This window comes from Salmo salar, chromosome ssa10 (assembly GCF_905237065.1).
Source record: "Salmo salar chromosome ssa10, Ssal_v3.1, whole genome shotgun sequence".
Taxonomy (NCBI): Eukaryota; Metazoa; Chordata; class Actinopteri; order Salmoniformes; family Salmonidae; genus Salmo; species Salmo salar.
This window is the reverse complement of record NC_059451.1, coordinates 14,009,255-14,024,906: the sequence shown is the minus strand read 5'-3', so window position 1 is coordinate 14,024,906 and position 15,652 is coordinate 14,009,255. Positions and strand designations below refer to the sequence as shown.

Below are 15,652 nucleotides of genomic sequence, written 5' to 3'. Positions count from 1 at the left end.
AATCAGTTCCACTTTGCCCCTAATACATAATCAGTTGTATTGTTCTTGATGTGCCTTTTATTTTATGTATTGTCAACTGCCTAAAGGTGATTCATTGTTGTTCTATGTTGTGTGTTTGATGTTTGCTTCTCTCCTCTTAATTCCTTACAGGTTGCATGACAAAATATACCCAGACTGAGGGAGGACAATGTATGAAAATGTCCCAACAGGTACATTTATCTGCTCTTTTTTTTTTTTTTTTTTTGTCATTTAGCAGACGCTCTTATCCAGAGTGACTTACAGTAGTGAATGCATACATTTCATTTCATGCATTATTATTATATATATATTTTTTGTACTGGCCCCCCCGTGGGAATCGAACCCACAACCCTGGCGTTGCACACACCATGCTGGCGTTGCAAACACCATGTTCTACCAACTGAGCCTCAGGCTCTCATTATTGAACTGTTTAATGAACAGTATAGGATATAAATGTGCAAAAATGATGCTTTTCACAATTATCGAAAATGTTGTGTACGTGTACATGCACGTTTCCATGGGCCTGTGTGTGTGCCTCAGTCTCCACAGTGGAGCGCCAGCAGGTGCTGCAGGCCTTGGAGCGGCTCCAGGCTAAGATGGCCCAGAGGGAGGAGTGGACCCACAGTGAGAGGCTGGGGGTGCTGAGGGACGCCCTACAGAGCCCACTGCTAGGACACATCCTCACGCTGCAGCACTCCATCAAACAACTCAAAGACCAGGTAATAATCAGAGAATGACGTGCAAACTGTCTTTAAGGACCCATGGCTTCGGAATGGAGCATAATGGTGATGGAGTGAGATATGAACATTGTCATTTGTTATATGGCCCATTTTTGATTAAGGCTTTATGTCGGATTACTAGAGTTTGTAACCCAACTTATAATAGCCGACATCTATCCCAAGTTAATATATCCCAAGAGAAAGTTGATTGTTAATGCCTTGTAACATTTCTGATTTGTATAAAAATGTTGAAACCCCTCAATGTCAGTGTTGGTTCAGTCTACAGAACACAGCATTCTAAACCTTTTTCTTCAGCTGAAAAGGAAGCAGCCTGGCACTTTCATTTGTATTCTGATCACGTTTTTATTGATGTAAAAAAAAAAAACCCTCCTTACTAACAATAAACAATCCACATGCCAAATTAAGATAATGGCAATAACCGATGCCTGCCTTCATATTCTAAGTGCTGCGAAGGTCAGCCGAGTGTCTATGAATGCGTCAGGTGAAAACCTATAGCGGGATGGAGAGGCGGAGGTGGTGGCACTGGCGGGTCGGCTCTTTTGTGGATCTATCAAGCTTTAATATCTACTGTCTGGGTTTGAGTAACTGCCTTGTCGGAGATGTATTGATGAATTGGCGGGGAAAAGCTGCTCCGTCAGCCTGGGCTAAATAAACAGGAGACTGATAACTTTCCACAATGTGAGTCTAAAGGTCATTAATACATTACCTGTTTGGGACCGGCCAGAGCTGCTACTGCTGCAGAGGAATCTATTGATTTTGTTACCCCCCCCCCCCTTTTCTCCCCCCTTTATTTTTTCTTTCTTTTAGTTTGCAGACATTGTCTCCACATGTAAAGGCATCATTGTTTCTCTTGCTCTTGTATCTACTGCAACGCTAATCTGCAGCCCTTTTTCCCTATCGTGGGAAAATTGGATGTGAAAGAATGCAGCTTACGGTTGGATTTTGGTTGATGAAAGCAGCCTAGAATGGCAGACTTTAGTTTTTTTTTTGTGTGGCTTCATCCAATTTGATATCTCTCAACTTGTATCTTTTGTCACATAATCACATTAACCCCCTAGAGTCGATTGACTCACCTGTACGTCAGTCTAAGTAACATTATTAAAAAAAAAAAAATCCCCCATCAAAATCCACCAGTTCTCAGTAGCATCCAAACAGTTTAGCCCACTTTGGAAAGGGGTGACTCCCACCCCAAACATATTTGGCTGTCCTTTTTGCCAATTATGAATGTGTTATTCAATGCGTTTCTATGGGCTATAGTAGTCAAGGCCAAAATCAATATTTTATCAATACATGTTTTTATATATACCTAAAGGGGTTCTAAAATTCAAAATCAAATAGCTAATTGATCAATAGTATGACCACCTTTAAACAATTCCATGTGTCAGCTAAGCACCCCTCTCCCCCAACATCTTAGACTCTAAAGAATTAACAACAATTATTTTACTATATTTTTTTGTAAACAAAGCAGCTCTACCATAGCTTCCTCCTCATTATCCGCCACAGTGAAAAAACCCACCCAAACCTCTCTTCTCCTTTCCTCCCCCCCAGCTGAACTGCATGCCTCCCGACACCTGCAGTGAGTTCAGTTTCTCCAGGAAGGGCCAGCTGATCGTCAGTGCCAGCCGCCCGGCCAGCAGCCTGTGCACATCCGGCCCCGGCTCGGTGCTGTCCAACGGCTCAGCCCTCTCCTCAGTGGGCCTCCGTTCCCCCGACCAGCTCCAGAGATGGCTCCACGCTGCCGCCAAGGTTCTGCACCTGTTCTGCCCACGCACACGCCCACCTGATGCTGTTGTCACAGCTAGCTATGATACTACCATGGTTATGGCCATGTGTACTAGGTCTGGTGGTGGATAGATGGTGGTTTTATACTGTGTCACCTGTGTATTGGTGTGCTGTATTCGGTGGAGAATTAAGATACTGTGGTTTTAAACAGTTTTACCTGGGTATTTAATTTATTGTGTTCGGTGGAGATATAGCTTTAGACATTTACCTTTTTGTATTTTATGTACTGACTTGAGTTTTAAGGGATACTTCGGGATTTTGGCAATGACGCCCTTTATCTTCTTCCCCAGAGTTAGATGAACTTGTGGATACCGTTTTTGTTTCTCTTTGTCCAGTATGAAGAAAGTAAGAGGTAGTTTCATCTGACTCTGGGGAAGTAGATAAAGCGCCTCATTGCCAAAATCCTGAAGTATCTCTTTAAATTGATGTATTTGAGACGTCTTCTGTACATTTTGAATATTTATGACCTGACCTATGTAATAATTGTCTTTTGTTGTAGGGGAGGCCAACTGAGCACATCAGCCTGCCCAAGCCCCTGTCTGGAAGCCTGGGCTTCAGTGTGGTAGGCCTGAGGCCTGAGGGGACTGGGGGCCACGGGGTCTTCATCAGACAGGTCCAGCCTGGAAGCATCGCACACAGGTACGCCGTCCTCCTTCTCTTTTACTGTCCCTAGTGTTCATTTGGTTCAGGTTAGAGTTTCAAAATTCTAGTAATTTCCCCCAAATTCCTGGAATCAGGAGGGAATAAGCAGCAAATGTTGAATCATCCAACCAGGATTTCTGGAAAACCTGAGATTTTTCGGAGAGTTATTGGAATCTTGCAACTCGAGTTCAGACCAACTCTACGACAACATTCTGCAATAGTACCTGATAATCTAGTCAAGGACACCTTAATATATGCATATTAGAAGGTTTGCCAACTCTTATTAGGCCCCCTTCCAAGGAAAACATTACACAGTCATAAACAATGCATAATATGCTTGTATCAGCTTATGTCAACAACAAAGGGTATGTAGAGACATTTCTAGTTCATTTAACACTGCTTGTAAAGGGTACTGCCAAAATTGGGAAACACAGACCACTGACAGGTCACTGTGCTGTTATAGAGAGACCTTATGAGCAAATAATCCCTTTAAAAAATGTCTATCTCTATGGAACTTCCTGGTTAAATAAACATGACATAAAAACATACAAGATACACATTCCTTGTTTCTTCTGCTTGCTCTTAGACGAGGTCTAGATGAGGTTAATGTGAAAACGATGTCCATTTCTGATGTAAAAAGGGCTTTACAAATTATATAGTCCTTATTTGTATTGTGTGTGCGCCGGTAGGGATGGGCGCATGCTGGAGAACGACCAGATCCTGGTGATCAACGGGACCCCCCTGGACCAGAGTGTCACCCAGCAACAGGCCATCACTCTGCTGCAGCAGCCTGGGGACAGAGTGGAGCTGGTGGTGGCCCGAAACCCATCAACTGCCACACAGCACACGCCACTGCTCCCGCCCGGACCCATTATTCAAAATGTAAGTTCAAAGCATGTATTTATGTATCTCAGTAAGAAAATGCCTTCATATTTTGATATATGTTCTACAGACCACTGTCATGTCATGGTGCTACATTGGATTTTGGCCCTTTCGAATACATACATTAAAGGCAATGTGCTTTCACTGTTTTGAGTGCTGCATGACTATTTGTTGAGGTTGATTCAGGCAACCCATCGGAAGATATTTATGGGTCGCACGTTTTGTCACAATATTGTTTTGAACGTTCTCTTGAGGACTGATGCCCAACTGAGGATTCTACTCGATGCCTTCTCAATGGCTGCTGATTAAGATTTTGTCTAAAGTGCATTATAGAAGTTTGGAAACAGTGACATTTCAGAAGGAGGCAAATAATTATGACGTCTTTTTGTCGTCTTTATGATGTCGCCAGATTGACCTTAGATGCAGTATAACTTTAGCTAGCTAAGATTGAGGGGACAGCACCACATTTTTACTAGGTATTGTTAGCATTGCTATCTAAACTGAACAAAAATATAAATGCAACATGTAAAGTGTTGGTTTCATGAGCTGAAATAAAAGATCCAAGACATTTTCTATAGTTACAAAAATCGTATTTCTCTTAAATTTTGTGCACAATTTTTTTTACATCCCTATTAGTGAGCTTTTCTCCTTTGCCAAGATAATCCATCCACCTGACAGGTGTGGCATATCAAGAAGTTGATTAAACGGCAGGATCATTATACAGGTGCACCTTGTGCTGGGGACAGTAAAAGGCCACTAACATTTTCAGTTATGTCACACAACACAATGCCACAGTTGTCTCAAGTTTTGAGGGAGTGTGCAATTGGCATGATGGCTGCAGTAATTTCCACCAGAGCTTTTGCCAAAGAGTTGAATGTTCATTTAGTTGTTTTAGAGAATTTGGCAGAAAGTCCAACTGGTCTCACAAGCACAGACCACGTGTTGTTGTCTGTGTGGGGGAGTTGTTTGCTGATGTCAACGTTGTGAACAGAGTGCCCCATGGTGGCGGTGGGGTTATGGTATGGGCAGGCATAAGCTACGGACAACGAACACAATTGCATTTTATCGATGGCAATTTGAATGCACAAAAAAACAGTGACATCCCGAGGCTCAGTAAAATCTATGAAATTGTTTCATGTTACGGTTATATTTTTGAATCTTTTTGACTAGCTTTGCTAGCTAATGGCGCCAATGCATCAAGTAAATTTGACGATGTCATAATGATGGCGAAGTTGTTTCCTACTTATTATTTGCCAAATTTAACAATGGCATCGTATTTCCACGCTACTGTAGTGTAATTTAGACGAAAGTCATTAAGCCATGTTCAGAGTGACTGGGCATCAGTCGGACACCAATATGGCTGTGGCGTCTGTATAACGTTCATAACAATAGCAACAACGCGATGGAGGTGCAACCCATGATTAGGAGGCAACTGTTTCTCGTTTTAAAAGTGGTACTGTTATTGATTTATTGTGGTTAAAAATGTTGACGTGTTTGCCCTCGTGGCCTTCTGGTCAACGTTTTTAGCGAAGACCAATCAATATAAGCGCTAGGAAGAAGTCAGGTCGATAACTAGGCAAATACACAAAAAAATTTTCGAGCTGTACATCAACTCGTGTTGTCTACTGATCTCTCGCCATTTGACTCTCATGCAGGGGTCTATAGGGCACAGGAGCATCAGTATGTCTATCATCTAGTTTATACTTTTTAACACTGTCATGAAGGCCAAGGCAATTTCCTGTTATTCTGTAGCCTGTCACAAAAAACAGGCACTTGACCATCACTGGAGAGGAAATGGCATCAATCTGGTTTGGAGGTCAGGTTTTAGGTGATGCTACTTGACTCTGTAGGAGTCCAAATTTGGATTTGAAATTCATATTTATGCAGTATTTTACTACCTGCGGGCTGTTGACATTGAGTCTATGATGTTGATGTCCTTATAGCCTAAAGGAAATCAAGTTAGTGCTTCACTTGCAGGATTGCCTCCTGACAATATGTATTTAAGTCACTGCGCTAGCTCAATCAATGTAGACCTGGAAGTCAAGGAGAAGAAAGAAGAGTTCGGAGAGACCTAATGCATAGAAAAAGTTAATCATAGATTTGTTGTTGGGTAAAACAGTCAAAATACAAGTCTTTAAATCCTCTCGTCTTTTGAGCAATGGTCATCTAAGACTATAAGAAGCTCTGTTTTTAGTTGCTACACGTTTCATGAATTCAAACTGATAAATGACATTTTAACTTTCCTGTGGTTATTCAGTGACCGGTAACCTACACTGAACAAAAATATAAACACGACATGTAAGGAGTTGGTCCCATATTTCATGAGCTGAAATAAAAGAACAAAAAGTTTATTTCGTAAAAATTTTGTGCACATCCGTGTTAGTGAGCATTTCACCTTTGCCAAGAGAATCCATCCACCTGACAGGAGTGGCATATCAAAAAGCTGATTAAACAGCATGATCATTACACAGGTGCAGCTCACTAAAACGTGTGGTTTTGTCACACTATACAATGCTACAGATGTCTCAGTTTTGAGGGAGTGTGCAATTGGCATGCTGACTGCAGGAATGTCCACCAGAGTTGTTGCCAGAGAATTGAATGTTCATTTCTCTATCGTAAGCCAGTGTTATTTTAGAGAATTTGGCAGTACTTCCAACCGGCCTCATAACCGCAGACCACATGTAAGAATTTCTGCACAAACTGTCAGAAACCGTCTCAGGGAAGATCATCTGCGTGCTTGTCGTCCTCACCAGGGTCTTGACCTAACTGCAGTTCGGCATCGTAACCCACTTCAGTGGGCAAATGCTCACCATGGATGGCCACTGGCACGCTGGAGATGTGTCCTTTTTGCAGATGAATCCTAGTTTCAAGTGTACTGGGCAGATGGCGTCGTGTGGGCGAGTGGTTTGCTGATGTTAACATTGTGAACAGAGTGCCCCATGGTGGAGGTGGGATTATAGTATTGGCAGGCATACGCTACGGACAATAAACACAATATTTTATCAATGGCAAATAGAATGCACAGAGATACTGTGATGAGATGCTGAGGCCCATTGTCTTGCCATTCATCTGCCGCCATCACCTCATGTTTCAGCATGATAATACATGGCCCCATGTCGCAAGGATCTGTACAAAATTCCTGGAAGCTTAAAATGTCCCAGCTCTTCCATGGCCAGCATACTCGCCAGACATGTCAACCGTTGAGCATGTTTGGGATGCTCTGGATTGCCGTGTATGACAGCATGCTCCAGTTCCCACCAATATCCAGCAACTTCGCACAGCCATTGAAGAAGAGTGGGAGACGTCAGGCCACAATCAACAGCCTCATCAACTACAGTACCAGTCAAAAGTTTAGACACACCTACTCATTCAAGGGTTTTTCATTATTTGTACTATTTTCTACATTGTATAATAATAGTGAAGACATCAAAACTATGAAATGACACATAGAATCATATAGTAACCAAACAAGTGTTAAACAAATCAACATATTTTATATTTCAGATTCTTCAAAGTAGCCACCCTTTGCCTTGATGACCGCTTTGCACACTCTTAGCATTCTCTCAACCAGCTTCACCTGGAATGCTTTTCCAACATTCTTGAAGTAGTTCCCACATAGGCAGAACACTTGTTGGCTGTTTTTCCTTCACTCTGCAGTCCAACTCATCCCAAACCATCTCAATTGGGTTGAGGTTGGGTGATTGTGGAGGCCAGGTCATCTGATGCAGCACTACATCACTCTCCTTCTTGGTCAAATAGCCCTTACACAGCCTGGAAGTGTGTTGGGTCATTGTCCTGTTGAAAAAACAAATGATAGTCCCACTAAGCGCAAACCAGATGGGATGGCGTATCGCTGCAGAATGCTGTGGTAGCCATTCTGGTTAAGTGTGCCTTGAATTCTAAATAAATCACTGACAGTGTCACCAGCTAAGCACCCCCACACCATCACATCTCCTCCTCCATACTTCACGGTGGGAACCACACATGCGGAGATCATCTGTTCACCTACTCTGCGTCTCACAAAGACATGGCGGTTGGAACCAAAAATCTTGAATTCGGACTCATCAGACCAAACGAAAGATTTTGGTCTAATGGCCATCGCTTGTGTTTCTTGGCCCAAGCCAATCTCTTCTTCTTAATGGTGTCCTTTAGTAGTGGTTTCTTTGCAGCAATTTGACCATGAAGGCTTGATTCAAGCAGTCTCCTCTGAACAGTTGATGTTGAGATGTGTCTGTTACTTGAACTCTGTGAAGCATTTATTTGGGCTGCAATTTCTGAGGCTGGTAACTCTAATGAACTTATCCTCTGCAGCAGAGGTAACTCTGGGTCTTCCATTCCTGTGGCGGTCCTCATGAGAGCTAGTTTCATCATAACTCTTGATGGTTTTTGCGACTGCACTTAAATAAACTATTGAAGTTGTTGAAATGTTCCACATTGACTGATCTTCATATTGTAAAGTAATGGACTGTTGTTTCTCTTTCCTTATTTGAGCTGTTCTTACCATAATATGGACTTGGTCTTTTACCAAATAGGGCTATCTTCTGTATATCACCCCTACCTTGTCGCAACACAACTGACTGGCTCAAATGCATTAATAAGGAAAGAAATTCCACAAATTAGCTTTTAACTTCTCTGGGCAAGAGCGTCCCACCCTAGTCAACAGCCAGTGGAATCGCGTCGCGCGAAATACAAAACCTCATAAATGCTATAACTTCAATTTCTCAAACATATGACTATTTTACACCGTTTTATAGATGCACCTCTCCTGAATCGAACCACGTTGTCCGATTTCAAAAAGGCTTTACAGCAAAAGCAAAACATTAGATTATGTTAGGAGAGTACCCAGCCAGAAATAATCACACTGCCATTTTCAAAGCAACTAGCATGCATCACAAATACCCAAAACACAGCTAAATGCAGCACTAACCTTTGACAATCTTCATCAGATGACTCTCCTAGGACATCATGTTACACAATACATGCATTTTGTGTTCGATAAAGTTCATATCTATATATAAAAACAGCATTTTACATCGGCGCATGACGTTCAGAAAATATTTTCCCTCAAATGCTTCCGGTGAAGTAGCGCTACAATTTACAAAATTACTATTTGAAAACATTGTTAAAATTTAATATTGTCATTCAAAGAATTATAGATTAACATCTTGTGAATGCAACCGCTTTGCCAGATTTAAAAATAACTTTACTGTAAAATCACACTTTGCAATAAACGACGTGGTATGCTCAGAAAAATAGGCTAGGCGATACATGTTAGCGCCATCTTGGAACCATCAACCATTAAAAATACTATTGTAAATATTCCCTTACCTTTGATTATCTTCATCAGAAGGCACTTCCAGGGATCCCAGGTCCACAACAAATATAGTTTTGTTCGAAAAAGTTAATAATTTATGTCCCAATAGTTCCTTCTTGTTAGCGCGTTCCGAAGGCTACTCATAATGTACTGAAGCGCGCGGGACTTGTCGTCACGAATGTGCAAAAAATATATATTTACGTTCATTCAAACATGTCAAATGTTGTATAACATAAATCTTTAGGGCCTTTTTCAACCAGAGCTTCAATAATATTCAAGGGGGACGATTGCATTGTCTTACTAAACGTTTCGAAAGGGGAGGGTAGCCAGGGGCGCCCGCATTATAATGGTAATGGCCCTCCTCCTGTGACCAATTTCTCAAGCCTCTCTTTGGGTCAGTTTGTACCATAGAAGACTCAAACCACTTTGTAAAGACTGTCGACATCTAGTGGAAGCCTTAGGAAGTGCTAAATGATTAATAAGCCCCTGTGTTTCAATGGCAAAGGTTTGAAGTTATTCCACACATCAGATTTCCATTTCCTGTTAGGATTTGTCTCGGTTTTGACTGCCATATGAGTTCTGTTATACTCACAGACACCATTCAAACAGTTTTAGAAACTTTAGTGTTTTCTATCCAAATCTACTAATTATATGCATATTCTAGTTACTGGGCAGGAGTAGTAACCAGATTAAATCGGGTACGTTTTTTTATCCGGCCGTGCAAATACTGCCCCCTATCCCCAACAGGTTTTAACAAGGCACACCTGTTAATTGAAATGCATTTCAGGTGACTACCTCATGAAGCTGGTTGGGAGAATGCCAATAGTGTGTAAAAAAGCTGTAATCAAGGCAAAGGGTGGCTACTTTGAATAATCTAAATATATTTTGAAGTAACACTTTTTTGCTTACTACATGATTCCATATGTGTTTCACAGTTTTGATGTCCTCACTATTATTCTTCAATGTAGAAAATAGTAAAAATAAAGAATAGCCCTTGAATGAGTAGGTGTGTCCAAACCTTTGACTGGTACTGTATATGCAAAGGAGATGTCGCCCTGCATGAGGCGAATGGTCCAAATACTGACTGGTTTTCTGATCCATGTCCCTACTTTTTTTCCTGTGTCTGTGACCAACAGATTCATATCTGTATTCCCAGTCATGTGAAATCCATAGATTAGGGCTAAATAAAATAAATAAAAAATCCTTATATGAACTGTAACTCTTTGAAATGATTGCATGTTGCGTTTATATTTTTGTTCAGTGTATAATCAGGCAAAGATTGGTTGTTATTAATAAAGCATTATTGTCATTAAACTCTATTGGCAGAAATAGGTTGAATTTTTTTATCAGAACTGACATGTGAAGGGAGGTGTAGAATGAGCAACTTGCAGCGGGTGAAAATGAGACCGGCTATGTCAACACTGGGGTGACGGATACGATTAACCTGAAGCTCCGACAACAAACATATGGCATATATTTGTTATAAACAGAAACAGTCCTAACCGCTGCACATTTAATTAAAGGCCTAGTGCAGTCAAAAACATGATTACCTTGTGTTTTATATGCACTGAGTGTATAAAACATTAAGAACATCTTCCTAATATTGAGTTGCACGGCACCCCCCTTTTCACCTCAGAACAGCCTCATTTTGTTGTGGCATGGACTCGACAAGGTGTTGAAAGCGTTCCTACAATGCTTCCCACAGTTGTCTAGTTGGCTGGACGTCCTTTGGGTGGTGGACCATTTGAGATACACACAGGAAACTGTTAATTGTGAAAGACCCAGCAGTGTTGCAGTTCTTGACACAAGCTGGTGTACCTGGCACCTACTACCATACCTTGTTCAAAGGCACTTCAGTCTTTTGTCTTGCCTATTCACCCTCTGAATGGCACACACACAATCCATGTCTCAAAATTATTGCATGAGAAATTGCTCTGAAGCTGTTTTAGTTTTAAAATTGACAACAATCACAGTAATGTTCTTAATTGTTACACAGAAATGATTTGATATTGAGATAAAAATGGCTGCATTGGACCTTTAAATAACCACAAAGAACAGCCCTCAGAAAGAAAAAAAAAAAGTTTAATTCTAACAAGACGACAGACAAGTTAGGCCTAGTTCCAGCCATTGAGGTCATTATCGTGTGCTTTTTCACTATTCCTGTTTTTAATCCAGTTTTGATTGAGGCCATATCCTGCATACGTATCAAGCCGGGGCCTTGCTTTACCTTGTGTTTTATTCATGTTTCTCTTGAGGTCGTGTTTAATGGAGCGCTGGCAAAAAATAAAAAAATCTGGTTTTGATTTTTATTGCAGTTTACCCTGGCCTATCTATCACCCTGAGCCAAGATTCCGCCTCTACAAAAACCCAGACACCGCTCGCTGATTCTCTTGAATTGTCAGCTTGGCACTAGGGCTGTGACGATATTTTTTTCCCGTGGCAAAAGTAAAAACACAAAGCGGATCCAACTGTTGGGTCCTTTTAAAGTCCTGCTCTATGTAAAAGATTGTGTGCTCTAACTTGGAAAATAAATACATGTGACTGGATGAAAACATAATGTTTGTTTCTGACATTAGGGCTGCATTCCAATAAGTAAAATCCACTTCGTGTTTTGTTTCCTTGCTATGATCCTAACGACTATCGCGATACTGGTATCGTCCCTGCCCTACTTGGCACCACTCTCTCTATTTGTTCTCTCCGTTGGGTTATGTCGTGAAAAGGTGACATAAAATCACACTGTCACGATCCTGTTTATTGCGTATTTATTCTGTCATAGTTTCCATCAGTGTGACAGGGTTCCGTATAGATGGAAAACAATCTCTTTACTTTTTGAGGGATGCCAAGAGTGACTCTGCACAACGGTTCTCCTGTCAATCAGAGGTCATGATGTCATTCGGCCCCTCTCGTCCCCGATACCCATCAACTGAATCTTCCCCTTAAACAAATGTTCCTCAGCTCCCAAGCTCCTCTTTTAAACAAGCCCTCCTGCCTTCTGTCCATCCAGACTAGCTGTCTTATCGTGAAAAGCTGAGAAAATATTGACCTAGGTTGGCTTCAGGGATTGGTTTCGTTCATTCTGTGCCTTAAAGTGCAAATTGTACAGATGCTAATGTTGCTCTGGAGCGTTCCTCTCTCTCGTCCAACCACCTCATACCTGACATTCGCACTAAACATGGCTTCTAGAGCAGCTTGGCATAATCTTAAACCCTACGTTTCTTTGAACATAAAAAAAAAAATGTCTGACATGATACCCTTCTAAACTGTAATGAGATGCCTTATCCACAAAGTCTGAGTGCTGATATACGTTTTGAATCATAATAAGATTAAATGGACGGGGGGGACCTGATGCAAGATCAGCATTCCTACTCCTAATACGGACCTTGCTTCCAGGAGGGATGATCTGGGAGGCATGTTGTTCCAGGCTCCCAGTAAAACAGTTTTTCTTCACTGAAACTGAGTGCCTGGGTTGCACGTTCCCATTATGGCTTTCTCATTAAACCTGTCATTAACCCAGACCTGTGTTTGTTTGGGTTTCATTAGATAACTCTTTTGTCTAATAATTATTTAACCTTTCATGGGGCTGAACTGTCATTATGGAAGGAAATGCACTTTGGCCCACAGTTTTCCCAGCATTTTTTTTCAGTTCCTGCTCACAGCAGGTGTGGGATTGAGAATATCAAGTGTATGTTAGGTCTTTAGTTACAATAATGAAGTTGAAATACTGTGTTTTCATTTCATCTCATGATGTCTAGTTAAGTGAATAGTTATTGTTCCAACAGTCAGAGTTGGTGGGCCTAAATTAATTATGATAATTTGCGCTCTGTTTAGTTGCCATGACAGAATGGTAGCATGTAAACATACATTTTACGTGGTAAAATCAATTAGCCTAAGCCACAGAAGGGCCCCAATGGCGCTGAAGTAGATGGCTGCCGTTTTATGATCCCGTAACCAATTGTGCTATTGTGTATGGTTCTTTCTTTACGTTATTTGTAAATTATTTTGTGCATCATGTCCCTGCCCCTATGTCTTAGGACCAAAAAGAGCTTCTAGATATCAGGACAGCAATAACTCACCCCGTACTGGAGGAATACTTTTTCTTCAACTAGTCCGACGCGAAGGATTTACTTCAGACGCCCGACGAGACTCTCATTCTCGTCATTTGCAGGAGAAAGAGACGGAGGTATCGGTCCTATTTGCCAACGTACAATCAATCGATAATAAAATGGACTAACTGCGGTCACATATATTACCAACGGGACATTAAAAACTGTAATATCTTATGTTTCACTGAGTTGTGGCTGAACGACGACATGAATAACATACAGCTGCGGGTTTTGAGCTTTTTCGGCAGGATAGCACAGCGGCCTCTGGTAAGACGAGGGGTGTCGGACCATGTATATTTGTAAACAACAGCTGGTGCACGAAATCTAAGGAACTTGCCTGAGGTAGAGTATATCATGATAAACTGTAGACCACACTATTTACCAAGAGAGTTTATCTGTATTTTTCGTAGCTGTCTATATACCACCACAAACTGATGTTGGCACTAAAACCGCACTCAATGAGCTGTATATTCGGCCATAAGCAAACAGGAAAATGGCGCCACTAGTGGCCGGGTACTTTAATGCAGGGAAACTGAAATCTGTTTTACCTAATTTCTAACAGCATGTTAAATGTGCAACCGGGGGGGGACTCTAGACCACCTTTACTCCACACGCAGAGACGAGTACAAAGCTCTCCCTTGCCTTCCATTTGGCAAATCTGCACATAATTATATCCTTCTGATTCCTGCTTACAAGCAAAAACTAAAGCAGGAAACACCAGTGACTAAGTTAACAACAAAGCTACAGGACTGTTTTGTTAGCGCAGACTGGAATATGTGCCTGGATTCTCCCGATGGCATTGAGGAGTACACCACGTCAGTCACTGGCTTCATTAATAAGTGCATCGATGACGTCGTCCCCACAGTGACCGTACGTACCCCAACAAGAAACCATGGATTACAGGCAACATCCGCACTGAGCTAAAGGGGAGAGCTGCTGCTTTCAAGGAGCGGGACTCTAACCCAGAAGCTTATAAGAAATCCCGCTATGCCCTCCGACGAACCATCGAACAGGCAAAGCGTCAATACAGGACTAAGGCTCCGACGCTCGTCGAATGTGGCAGGGCTTGCAAACTATTACAGAATACAAAGGGACGCACAGCCACGTGCTGCCCAGTGACATGAACCTACCAGATGAGCTAAATTACTTCTATGCTCGCTTCGAGGCAAGTAACACTGAAGCATGCATGAGAGCATCAGCTGTTCCGGACGACTGTGTGATCACGCTCTCCGCAGCCGATGTGAGTAAGACCTTTAAACAGGTCAACATTCACAAGGCCGCAGGGCCAGACAGATTACCAGGACGTGTACTCCGAGCATGCGCTGACCAACTGGCAAGTGTCTTCACTGTCATTTTCAACCTCTCCCTGACTGAGTCTGTAATACCAACATGTTTCAAGCAGACCACCATAGTCCCTGTGCCCAAGAACACTAAGGTACCCTGCCTAAATGACTACCGACGCGTAGCACTCATGTCTGTAGCCATGAAGTGCTTTGAAAGGCTGGTAATGGCTCACATCAACACCATTTATCCCAGAAACCCTAGACCCATTCCAATTTGCATACCGCAGCTCCACAGATGATGCAATCTCTATTGCACTCAACATTGCCCTTTCCCACCTGGACAAAAGGAACACCTATGTGAGAATGCTATTCATTGACTATAACTCGGCGTTCAACACCATAGTGTCCTCAAAGCTCATCACTAAGCTAAGGACCCTGGGACTAAACACATCCCTCTGCAACTGGATCCTGGACTTCCTGACGGACCACCCACAGGTGGTAAAGGGAGGTAACAACACATCCGCCACGCTGATCCTCAACACGGGAGCGTCTCAGGGGTGCATGCTCAGGCCCCTCCTGCTCAGGCCCCTCTCAGGGGTGCATGCTCAGGCCCCTCCTCACTCATGACTTTATGGCTAGGCACGACTCCAACTCCATCATCAAGTTTGCTGATGACACAACAGTCGTAGGCTTGATCACCAACAATGGTGAGACAGCCTATAGGGAGGAGGTCAGAGACCTGGCCTTGTGGTGCCATGACAACAACCTCTCCCTCAACGGGATCAAGACAAAGGAGATGATTGTGGACTACAGGAAAAGAGGACAGAGCACGCCTCGATTCTCATCGACGGGGCTGCAGGGGAGCAGGTTGAGAGCTTCAAGTTCCTT

General features: G+C 42.3%; 1 protein-coding gene across 2 annotated transcripts in view; it reads left to right on the top strand.

Annotated features, from left to right (window-relative positions):
- The window catches only part of LOC106613557 (PATJ crumbs cell polarity complex component), a 154,591-nt gene that overhangs the window by 1,151 nt on the left and 137,788 nt on the right, over positions 1-15,652 (top strand). For both annotated transcript variants that reach the window (XM_045687362.1, XM_045687361.1), the window contains exons 2-6: positions 151-209; positions 559-737; positions 2,307-2,504; positions 3,040-3,179; positions 3,872-4,064. In XM_045687362.1, the coding sequence (XP_045543318.1) occupies positions 188-209; positions 559-737; positions 2,307-2,504; positions 3,040-3,179; positions 3,872-4,064 (732 nt within the window). In that variant the 5' untranslated portion in view covers positions 151-187. The remainder of the gene's footprint in view (positions 1-150; positions 210-558; positions 738-2,306; positions 2,505-3,039; positions 3,180-3,871; positions 4,065-15,652) is intronic.